Raw genomic sequence first — 12,576 nt, 5'->3', positions numbered from 1 at the left:
TTTAGCTCTATTTTGGGACAAATTCTGCACATTTACAAGCAGTTCATATCACATTTGGTGATTCTATAGCTTTAATGTAACAGTGATCATCAACACTGTAGTTTCAGCTCACTTCCCATGATTTTAAATGGGAACCTGATCCTGATAACCTGAAATGACTGACATGGGATGTTCCCATGATGACTGCCAAATGGTGAGAATTCATTATAAGGACTTTGGCTCTGCACCTTGACCTGACACATAGACATGGAAGTGGTGCTCATCTATCTTTTGGCAAGAAAGTGTAAGGAAATCAATGCTGCTGTTTCATTTCTGCAAATCAGGATTTACCTTGTGAGTTCCTGTGCAGCTGTCCGGGTCCATTTTGGAGACCGTCATCTGTGAAAACAAAGTCCACATGCTTTTGATTTACAGTGGAAACAGGTCTGAAATAACTACCCACTGGTGATGTATTGCACTTGGCTTTGTACGGAAAGAATGAACAAAAGATATTGATCTGGTATTTTGAGTTTTGTTTACAAATCTAGCAACACGCTGGGACTAACAGCTCCTCCAGGCCTCCAGGTCCGGTGCACATGCAAATACACCACCAGAGAGAAGCTATTGTTTGACTGGTATTGTACGGAGGAACACAATGTGTGTGTGTGTGTGTGACTTGAATGTTGCATAGATATACAAGTGCATGTGTCTTTTCAGGGTCACTCCTACATAGTTTATTTATATTTACACCTACAAAGTGTGGATATAAATGAATATGCATTACTGGAATTGTGAAAACTTTGAATGTTTGAGGGAGAAATGTGGTCACAGAGTCCACGTCTTATTAAAGCTTTTAAAAAAAATAAGGAGAAACAGCATGTTTACTTAAAAACAATGCAAAAACACCAAATATGTGCGCACAAAACGAGCAATCTGGAACCACCACTTATCCTCTCTCGCACATGTGTTATTTTTTTCTGCTCTGTTCCTGCCGGGGGAAGTGTGAGCGGTGTGTATGTTTGTGTGTATCCCAGCGAGCGAGCACCTTTGTGTATGCATAGTGTATGGCAAGACTGCTTTCAAAATGCAACTCACCCATGTTTACTGTCATCATCAGGAAGTGGCCCTGTTGAACTCGAGCGCAGAGCTCAACTTCTCTCGGCAAGCAAAGACTTCACCCTGAGAGCCAAAAAACAAAAACAACAAGGTGTCAACATCCAAGAACCGTGCCATTTTCCTTCGGCCTGGCGCGCATAATAATATTTCTGTGATTGCACAAAAACACTGACAAAACAGGACGCAGGTGGTAGTATTAACACAAAGCGCTTATTTTCCACATCGGTGTCACCGCTCCTGTTATTTGTTTAATCTTTATTTAACCCGCTCTCTTGAGATTGACATATCCTTTTTCTGAAAACTGCTGGCAGAAAAATAACAACACAACAGCCAAAGAGGCGCATTTGATGCTGGTAACTCAATCAATCTCAATCCTCTGTATGCCCCGACGGCTCTTTATTGCCACTCGGAAAAACCACCAGACAGCATCGGTGAGGGAATTCCTTGGCGTTTGATGACGGAGGAGCCACATGCCCCTGAGATCCCACGGTGCAGCAGTGAGGCAGGCGTGGGCGTTTGCCTCGCCACCTGCCTCAGGTCAAAATTGAGCATTTCCAAAACAAAGCCGGCGCCTTCTTCGTGCATTAAGCCGCAGCAGAAAAGCGGCTGTCACTTCCCGTAATAGCGCGATCCAGAATAGAGTCTTCTACCTGTGACATTTTGTGTTCCACGGATCACAGTTGGTGCAGAATGGAGGAGAAAATCCTTCCCAAAAATCCATCGCACACTGTTTACATATAGGAAACCATCATTTCATGCTGCAGGCCGCCGAAATGTTGGCTCTTCTTAAAGACGATGGCTACATCCTGTAATAGGGTACATGCAGATGGTTCTCATACAAACACTGTGGGAAATATTTGTTTGTTCTTTGAATGCAGGCTTTGCAAAAGAGGAAGAGGAACTAGAGAAACAGCTGCGCTACTGTGTGTTGTGATATTAAAATAAGTGCGGTGGTTTATGAGCGGCTGTGTTCCCACCTGCAGTTTAAAAAAAAAGCCATGAAAGGCTTCAGAAACGTGATTAAGGTTAAACAAGTAGAGACGGCAACGTTAAGGGTGAACACCTAATTGAAATATTATTGACAGTATAACAACATGATTAAATGCAATATTCGAATTGCTACAATTTTTCTGAAAAAGGCAAAATTGGCCAAAAAATACAACCCCAATGAGTCAGTGTGGTGCTACAGTTACATTTTCCAGACATAAGAGAACATGCTTGTTTAGTACAGACTGTGGGGGAAAAAATCACATTTTTACTAATTATATATTATTGTAGAGGAAAAGAAAGACGTGAATTTAGAAAAAAATCATAATTTCCTCTTAAATTGTGACCCACATCACAATAGCTGTCAGAATAATTGCTTTGCTTTTCTTTTTTCTATTTCTTTTGCTGAATATCGTTCAGCCCTGCAGATATCACATTTTCACTACAGGCCCGGAGAATTCACAACAATGTTATTATTGCAATATTATAAAAATAAGCTTAGTTTAAGCTCATGTTACATCATAATCTACTTACATATTATTCATTTATACAGAATCAATAACTTCTATGTTTGCTTTTTTTCAAAGAAAGAGAATGTGCACCCATTTTCAGGTTGTATCTTTATAATAACTAGAGTCAAAAACAATGAACTCAGGACTTTATGACGAATGCAGTTCCAGTTTGCAGAAGCTCCTTCATTGTTGTATAAAATGAAAAGGTTCTCAAACTATTTGAAATGAGCCAATGGAAAAGCGTTTTGTGCTCACTATCACGCCATAAATAAGCTCTCACTCCTGTAATTTTCTTTTAAAAAAGAGAGAAAGAGAATTCTGTCTTTCTTTCTTCCCAATAAAAACATTTGCCAAGCAACCTGTCAGTGTTGTAAAATCATCAGTCATAGCGATTTTTCTACGACACTGTCTATAGATAATATGAAACAAGGCTATCAGTCAGATTCACCTTAAACTTTGGTTATTGTCTCTTTAGCTGAAATTCAATTTCATTCAAAATACAACAGTATTTGTAGAGGAAGAGTCTGTAACCAGAACTGTACTGCATGCTGCTCCAATGTAGGTGTGTTAACTAGATAGTTGCTATTTACATTTGATCATAAGTGTATTTTAACATCATATCAGTCTTTCATTTTGTAAATATCACAGTTATTGTTGATACAGGTGTAACAGGCCAGAAAAACCCAATGGCCAAAGCATAACCAGGTACTAAGTGCACACCTCTGAGTATACTTTGGCCAAGGCTTGTTTATACCTCAGGGGCTGGAGCAGCGTAGCGAAGAATATTGATCTCCAGGCCAAAATATACCACAAGCAAAACAAGATTGCATCACATATTTAGGCAAAAATGCAGAAATACTAAGACATATTATGCTGATAAAAGGATTGACTTGAGCACAGATGAAGTGAATCCTAATTTAAGCACAAATCAAAGATGACACAACGAGATTTTGTACAGAAACAATTGGAAGCACCACCAGCCACTGTGGATGCTTTCTGATAATGTTTTGCTTACAACATAACTTTTCATTCATTTTAAATTCAATTTTTACTTTGATTTGAACTTTTTTAAGTGTAATTAGCTCAAGGACATTCTAGTAATGTTCTTTCATGATGATTTTCTTGCTGAGCAAACCTCTTTGTAAAAAAAAAAAAAAAAACTACCGGTAAATAACTTAACAATTAAGACTTTAACATGCTTAATCTTTATGTGCCAACAGGTATACTCTGGTCGGGGGGTTAATCTGGCCTGTTACACCTCTACATATGGTGGCACACCCAGCTTCAATAAAGTCAACTATACACAAATATCCATGTTAAATTTGACATCTTAAGACAGAAGTTCCCAAACTTTTCAGCCTCTGACCCTAAAACCAACTCATGACCCCAACTATACATCAAGGTGGTTAAACTATGACAACACAAAGTGACATAGCAGCTTAAAAAAACATAATATTTTAGAGTAATTTAATACAAACTAGTCACTGAATACATCAGCCAGAGTGATCTCCACGTCTACAGTGTAACACCAAGTAAACACGGAGGATGTAGATGCAGCTGACTCATAGGTGCTGTTTGTGCTGCAGTTTAAAAATACATTTTGGGGATTTTAACTATGATTTTCATCTCAGAGTCACCTACTGGGAAATGTGGGCCCGACGCTTGGAGCACAGCAGGTCAGCTTTACATCATCCTCCACACTTAGTCACTTTAAAGTGCATTTAAAGTGACCTGCTGCAAATTATCTGAAGAAACTTGTGGAGACAAAGAAAATCTGAAGAAAATGAATTTAACCTGGTTTTGTTTTGACGTTACAATTATTTTTTTTATCCATTTTAACACTTACAGTTAAATAAAAGCACTATTTCTAGTCATTTTAGAACCTCTTCGATGTCTGAAAATCTTGTCACAGGTGCATTTTAGTGATTCTGCATTTTTTTAAGGAATAATGTGCAGTTTTATTCTTTCACGGTTAACAGGTTGCGATGGCTGAGTGATCTGAGAGCTAGCTGCAGCTCGTTGCTACATACAGACAACACAGAATCACAGCTACTGTTGTCCGTGGCTACAGTCTAACACTCGCTGTGTTTCAGCGACAGAGCCAACATGTGATGTCAGCGCTGCAGTTGGACTCAAACGCCTCAGTTTTGCTGCTGTTACGATGTTTTGTGATGCACTTTTGCGCTCACAGGATTAAATGCATAGTTGCACTCGAGCATAGAAGAGTCATAATAGGAGATGATGTGTGGTTCGATGAAAAATAATGGTGACGAAGAGAAAAAATAAATAAGAAAAGTAATAATTTTAAGATTTTATTGGCAGATTGAGCTCATGGGAGTCGCAGCATCAACAAACGTCAACATTCAGCTCCTTCGAAAAAGACTAAAGAGCCTCAAGAGAGATTAATGGCAACTCTCCCCAGATATTAAAGTCTTAAAGCATCATTTACTTTTTGTTTGGCTATCTCCAGCGTTCATGTGTTTTTAAAGTCCCACATCAGCGCGTACAGTACAACATCCACATCACAGATAAATGCGTGTATGCAGAGACACAGACACTTTCTCTTCGTGTCAGCCCAGAAAACTTTTCATAAAAGCAATAAAAGGCGGGCCACCAGAGCAATTTACAGCCTGAGGGGCAGAGTCACAGGGTGCCGGCCGGGTTTGAACACAGGAACACACAGTACGCGGCTGTCAGAGCACGCAAATCACAAGAGCACGAGGGTTGGAAAGCTACAACTTAAAAGCAGAAAAAAAAACATGCAACGCAGGCAAAAAAAAAATGATTCAAGGGCATCCACTGTATGATAACAGGGTGCTCTAAATATGTCACAATATGAGCGTTAAATGTGGGTAAACTGTGTTTGATAGAAGGTGGCGAAGTGTGAAGAGGAGAGGAAATATGATAAAGCTCTGCGTCAGGCTTGTGTGGTGCTGCTGACCACACATGAAAGAGATGAAGAACAGCCACAAGACAGGTGGTCTCCTAACACCACGCCGCCCAGTCTGTTGACGCTGCACACACACACACATATACACATATATACACACTCACACAGGAACAGAACAGCCTCTGTGCGTTGCCAGCAAGTCACCAGATGGCCCATCTGCTTCGCCCCTCTGCCCAGCGTGATGCCAGGCCTAGTGGTGCCCACTGATCGCCCGCCCAATTCTCCACACACTCCTTGGCAGGCGGGCGACGTGACAGCCCCGCTTGTTGAAGATCAAATGCTAATCGCCGCTCGCTCTTGTTGCTCAGCAGCCACACGTCCTCCAGGGGAGAAGACTGTCTGTCTGTCTGTCTGAGCGCTCGACCGTTTGTGAGGGAAAACCAGAAAGCAAAAAAACAAAAACGCAGAAGTGATTCAATCACTGTGGATAAAATCACCAGTTCTAATGTTTCACCGGCAGACGCTTCTTCTTTGTCACAACATGAGGCAAGAGAGTTGAAAAGACCGGTGAAAGTTAATGAAAAAAAGAGCAGCACAGGATGGGATTTCACACGAGGGCTGATGGGAATCAGACAAAGCAGCAGAGCCTCAAATCTCACTCTGAGATTTTATTTTCCTTGGAGTGATCCAAAAAGAGGCTGCAGCCAAAGACTATGCAGGTCAGCACGTATATGCTTGCGTTCATGGCACGTATACGAACCTCTTTCAGCTCCGTTACATCACTCTCACCAAGTAAACACTGCGCCGTTGGCCCGGGTCTCTGAGGGAAACGCCTCCCCCTCCTCAGACGAGACCAGAGGAAGGTCTGCTCTCTTCTGCCCGGTGGCCCGAGCAGTATGACCTCATGTCTGACATCACTCTGAGGAGTCCCAGCGAAATCTCCATCTCAGAGGTGGGCCTCTGACCTTATGAGGCTCACCGGGTTTCCCCTCTCAAGCAAACATCGTCTGAACTCTAAAATAGGTGATCCATAAAGAGTGACAGACGTCAGTAGGTGGTGAGAGATGAGCACATGTACGGGGGTCTTTAAGACACTATAGTTATAGAATGCTGATCCACTGAAGGCATCAAGAGCTTACATTTTCATCATAAACAGCTGTGAAACTAATTCATTTTGACAGTAAACATGACGATTCTCCAGTTTCTACACGGTGGAAAATCTGCATATTGATCAGCATCACTGACAAAACGGTTTAACTCTGAAGTCCTAAACCAGCTGGTGAATTTGAAAGCCATGTTGTCTTTTTTATTTAAAAAACAGCCCAAATGCCACCATTTGTAAGAAGGAAAAATTGCAAAAACAAAAAAAAAATTTGACTTTTCACATTTCCGACTGATCCTTAAACTACTCATTTGTGACAAGCTTGTTTGTGAGGAAATTCAGCCAAACCTCAGCTTAAAATCACAATATTTGGGTTAAAATAAAAAGGACTGTACACTCCTCAGTGGAACTATGAAGCCATACATTATTCTAGTGCAATAAAAAGTCGTGACAAAAGTCATGGGACTTTCAGGATGAACTGCAGGCTGTGCACACGGGGCAGAAAGGAGACAAGAATGAAAACAAACCAAAAATAAAAGCAGCAAAATATCTCCATGATGTGAAGACACCATTTTTCACAGTATTTCTAACACCTGTGGGCATTTGGTAAAATGTTATACGTGTTGAATCCTGGCAAAATAAATAGTCAAAGACATAAAAGTTTTGTTTTGTGTTTTTTTTAAAATACTTTTGGCATTATTATCGTGTCATACAGCACAACAGAGCTGTTCAATTCTCTCTACTTCTAGCCATGGCTGTACCATTTCTATAGAAGCGCAGGATTTTATATTGCAGTGAATACTGAGCCCACAGTGAGTAAAAATATGAAAGGAGCAAGAAAACATCTAGAAACAACTCTGGGTACAGACAGCTAAACAGCAGGACTTGCAGGAGGATTTAAGTAGCATAGCAGTGTCTGTTCACTTTTTGTCGTTAACAGGGGGGTTTAGACATTTTAGGAAGTGCCCTTATTTACTTTCCAGCTGAGAGTTAGATGCAAAAATCAACACCGCTGTCACATCTGTACAATAAACATGACAGGTTAGTTTAGTTTAGCATGAACACTGAAAACAGACAGCTTGGTTCTATCCAACTGTAACGCACACTTTTGTAGCTTTTGATGTATCTTACTGCAGTTAGATTAATTTGCGGATGGATGGATGGATGGATGGATGGATGGATGGATGGATGGATGGATTATTGCATTCTATGAAGGTATTGTCCGTGATATTACACATAGTCTTATTTACGTTATTATTGCATTAATTCTGATTAACTCCAAAACTCAAGAGAGAGTTTCCAGAGTCTGCTCATTGATTTCCACATCATATGAAGGTAAATGGAAGCCAGCCCTTCAGCAGCAGACTTAATGCATCCACATTTCTAAAGCAACAGAGCAAAAACGCCAGCAGTATTGCAGAGTCATTCATGCACTTCTGATCTGATCAATCTGATAATGTGGGCCGCTGTATCCAAAATACAACAAAAACATAAATTTGGACCGCTGATGAGATCACATGCAATGTGTCAGACGCCTGACATCATAATACCCGGTAGACTGTCTGGATCGCAGCTCAGGCAGGAAATGAAGTGTGATTAGCGCGACGCGGCTATTGAGGTGACTTACTCGTTTTAAAAGGTCAACGGACGGCGGGGGTGTCCTGTCCACTGAACGCTTGCCAACGCCGAGCTGTGGCCACCCCACATGAGTCAGAGGGGCTCCGCCGGCTGATTCTGGGAAGTAAGACAATACTGTATGTCCTCTTGCTCAATAAGCCCGCTGAGAGGTTTTTCTTTTTTTTTTTTCTGTGCAGGGACACACTTAAGGACTTGTGGGTGCTGGCAGAAGTGTGTGTGGGTGGAGGAACATCGCTCCATGTGGGGTTCATTCATCATAACCTTGGCTCCCCTTGCTTCGTCTCGCAGGAGTCATCGCTGAGAGGAGATCCAAGCTCTTCAACAGGGCACAAAGCTTAATAACTCCTTCCTACAGCACATCAAGAGGACTCTTCCTGTCATCCAGCACTAAATCTAGGTTTTATTTCAAATAAAGGAATTTCCCGTTTCATGTGAAGCCAATATTTTTGCATCTGTCTTTGTTTCCACTGTAAGTAAACGTACAATTAGAGACACTACAGCGCCGATGACTCAACGTAGACAGATCTTTTTGTCTTAATGAGCTTCATTAAGGGTTACATTTTAGGATTATGTTCTTTACTGATTAATTCAGACAATAAAGGAGAAAAGGACATCACATTTTGCACAGTATGACATCTTAAAATGCTTGTTTTCACCATCCAAAGCCCGAAAACCAAATGAGGACAGAAATGCTACAAATACTCGCATGAAAACGCTTTGAGATTCAGCCAAATTCTAGGGATGGTAACAGTTACTCAGCTGCTCCACCACTTATTTCTGACTCAGACTAGACAGAAATATCTCAACCAATATGGATTAGGTGCCAAAAAATCTGGTACAGACACTCAGAGTTAAAAAAAAAAAGAAGAAGAAGGATTTTTTCGCACATCTATTTCCTGAGACAGGTGTGCAGGAGAGCGATGAGCCGAACAGAAGTTTCAAACACACTCCTCCACACTGACTAACTTACAAAACTACCTTCATTCCTGACTTTTCTGTGCAAGATCTTCATCAGGCAAACGGTTTGTGACAAAGAGAAGACATTTTAAATGGGGAGTGGCTGCAACAAATCACATTCCCTACGTGATATAGGGAAGGAACGAATATTAGACAGTTTGCAATACCATATAAGAAGGTGGGAAAAACATACTTAGAAGGCACAAATGTACCCCAAACGTCTTTATATTAAGGTGAGGTTAATACAACATGTGTGTCTATACCCCACTAAGGAATAAACTTAATTCACAAAAAATATAAACTCCAAAATCTTATCGGTTACATTTGTAGATGTACCTACGAGGATAGATTAGCATGGCAAAAAAGCACTGATTAATAATTAAAACCCTTAATAATACATAGAGCAACGTCTAGCATGAACATTATCATATACAAAAATAATAATCAGATTTATCTCTGTGCAGTCAGAGCTGCATACAATAAATAAAGTAGGTTCCTATAAATAGATCCTACAGGCCTCCAGAGGAAATTGCTCTAAAAAAACAAATTAAATTAGCAAAATCGACACGATCATAAATTTACTTCACTCACTTTATAGAGACTGTAGTGCTAATCACCCTTCAATAAGTCCAAGGTACATGGCTAAATATTTGCAAAAAGAATGATATCAGCCTCAGTCTTTCTTTGCGTTGAGGGCAAATCAACAAAAGCTACAATGCTAAATGCTAACTTACGATGGAGAAAACGCAAAGTAAAATAAAAACATAGCAGCAAGCATGACGCAAAATATGTTTTAAAAATCTGCACAACACTGTAAAGTTCAAAAATTGCAAAAATAGTAAAAATAACAACAAATAAATGCTTTTAAATATATATTTGTAGTTGATTTAAATACAGTAAAACTGCATATTTGCATGATCCCACACTGATAGAGAATAAATTACTGTAAAAAAACATGCTTTAAATTGTTTAAAAGAAATGTAAGACAATAGCTCCCTCTGTGATTTCACTAGATTTTGTGTATATTGAACAAAACATGAAAAACCTGTAAAAGAACAGTTTAAGAAAACAATTTACTATATTTCAGTGCTTAACATACATTCTTTTTTGGCCTGGTTTTTAGAGTTAACATGTAAACATGCAGATTTACATGTAACATGTGAATCAGCTAATCAAAACTGCTAGTGTGGAACAAGCCTTGCTTTGTGGGCTTTGTAGACACCAAAAGTTGACTCTGCACCACTATCAATTTGCCCATTGACCATAGATTTAAGGTTTGGTTTCATCACCTGTGTGTTTAATCTGTTCTATTCCAAAGAGACAGTCGTGGTAACAGGAGAAAGTGGATCCATCTGAACCCACAGGGGCAAATTAATGAGTGGACTTTAATGTATTAGTTTAACTCAGTCCAGAGGCACTATCAGGCTCCAGAGTAAGGAGATCCTCCTCAGTGAAAGTGATGGCTCTATTAGCTCAGAGATAAGTAGATCTCTCTGCCCTAACCATCAACCACACAACACCGGCTAAAAATAGCCGACCGAAAGCACGACTCTCCTGCCGTCCACAATGCATCCACTCCCTGGATCACCACAACCATATTCACCAGCGGGATGAATCTGTATAATCCGAAAAGTAAGCTGTTGTTTCCATTATGAGATGGCACGCCACTACAAGCACATTCATTCATGGTGTTTCTCCGCCCAGACGCAGCCATGCAGGACCGGCTCATAGACTTAAAGCCGCTTCAGGAGACAGAATGTCAAACAGCTGTGGGTTCAGGAAAAGGCAAAGAAAGCATGTCTGCTTTGCCGCCAAGCTGTTTCTCCACGAAGGGAGTCTCGGCTCTGGGCTGTTGATGCTCAAGAGGCTGCGTGAGTGTGGCAATGAGAAAGCAAAAAGCAATTTCATGATTTAATTTCAAGAGGCTCCCCTGTCGATTCCATTTAACATCTCTGCGACAAACTGGCCAGCTTCTTTATTTATACATATCAAACTAAACACAGGAGCTCCAGCTGACACGGAAAAGCCCGTCGTGGTGTTTTGCGTGCAGACACACACTTGTCTTCGGTGTTATTGTACGACCTAGTCTGGCAGTATGTTGTCTATCCGGTCGTCCTCGCTGCCTCAGGCTCTGCTGCTGATGGCATTGTCCTTACGGTCAGACAGGCCGTGCAGACAAAGCTCAATCAGGACAACTTCCTCCGAGTTTCTGGAGCGGCGGGGGCTGGACCTTACCGCACTTTCACAGATAAAGAAAAATGAGTCAGACTCACTTCAGGGAGCAGTTTTTTGCCCACATTTTAGCACACTTAATTCAACTCCGATCAAAGTCGTACCTTCTGCCTCTGAACACATTACCACGTCACTGATAACGTGTTCTAAGCGTGTGCACGTTTACAGCAAATAAAAGGCTGATATATGTGGGCAGAGCAGCAATCCAGCACCATATATAAGCGCCACTGTCAGCACTTGCAGCTTTACGTCATCTTGGGTGTGCCACAACATGCACAGTGCACCTGAATTCGCTCAAGGTTGGTCTAAAACGAGCTGTTGTGGAAAACCGTGATCCCGGTGTTGGTCGACAGATTTACAGAGTCAGGATCTTCAACTTAAAGCGGTGTGTCTTTAAGGAAGGCAGCAATCCAGGGAGATGATACAAACAGAAGGGAGGGACTTCTTTTAATTCTTTTACGACTGCAGAATCAGCAAAGTTGGGCCATTGAAACTGCACTGATGACTGCATGCTTGTTATTATTGGACACAGAGTCAAACAGGCTGACAGACTAACAGTCTGGACCAGATATCCACCATTTGTCCAATTATCTGTATGGCTATTTTTTTTCAGAAACTGATTCCCAATTGAAGAAAATAATTTAAAAATCTGCCACTTTGACTCTGATGCCGCCTCCTCTTAGTAGCCTAAAAAACAGTGAAGGATTAGGACTGAAAAGTTCTTTTTTAATTAAACAAAGGCAGATTTAGATACAAAGATTATCACTTTTACTGCAAATTATCAGATCTAAATACATATCTGAAAACACTGAAAAACCAAACATATTGATTGATGCCTATTGGCAATTCTTTACAGATATTCCTGTATCTTTAGCTTTGACCTGCCTCCAAGTGTTTGTTGCTAAAAGTTAGCCTCTATCAACACTGATGACACAATCCACGTAGTCAGTATTTCATCCCTGCAGATCCATTGCTGAGTAATCAGACCAAAGAGTTCATTTTTTTTGCCCCATCACACTAGACAATCTTCTCCTTCTCTCAACCTCAGAGTCTCTCAGCAAAGCCCGAGAGATTTTCTAGAGTCTTTTACTTTAGATTGGTTTCTCAAAAAAGCTCTGACTGATGGATGGCGTGCTGTCTGGTTCTCCCACAGTGAGGCACGG

The 12,576-nt window shown here is 40.8% G+C and overlaps 1 protein-coding gene across 1 annotated transcript in view; it reads right to left on the bottom strand.

Annotated features, from left to right (window-relative positions):
* map3k22 (mitogen-activated protein kinase kinase kinase 22) overlaps positions 1–12,576 on the bottom strand; it is a 48,160-nt gene that overhangs the window by 33,368 nt on the left and 2,216 nt on the right. The window contains exons 2-3 of the mRNA XM_022216016.2: positions 1,075–1,158; positions 331–378 (exon numbers count right to left, since the gene is read on the bottom strand). Coding sequence (XP_022071708.2) covers positions 331–378; positions 1,075–1,093 — 67 coding nt within the window. The 5' untranslated portion in view covers positions 1,094–1,158. The remainder of the gene's footprint in view (positions 1–330; positions 379–1,074; positions 1,159–12,576) is intronic.

This window comes from Acanthochromis polyacanthus, chromosome 20, assembly GCF_021347895.1.
Source record: "Acanthochromis polyacanthus isolate Apoly-LR-REF ecotype Palm Island chromosome 20, KAUST_Apoly_ChrSc, whole genome shotgun sequence".
Classification (NCBI taxonomy): domain Eukaryota; kingdom Metazoa; phylum Chordata; class Actinopteri; family Pomacentridae; genus Acanthochromis; species Acanthochromis polyacanthus.
The sequence above is the reverse complement of the archived record's forward strand: the minus strand, read 5'-3'. Positions and strand labels throughout refer to the sequence as shown.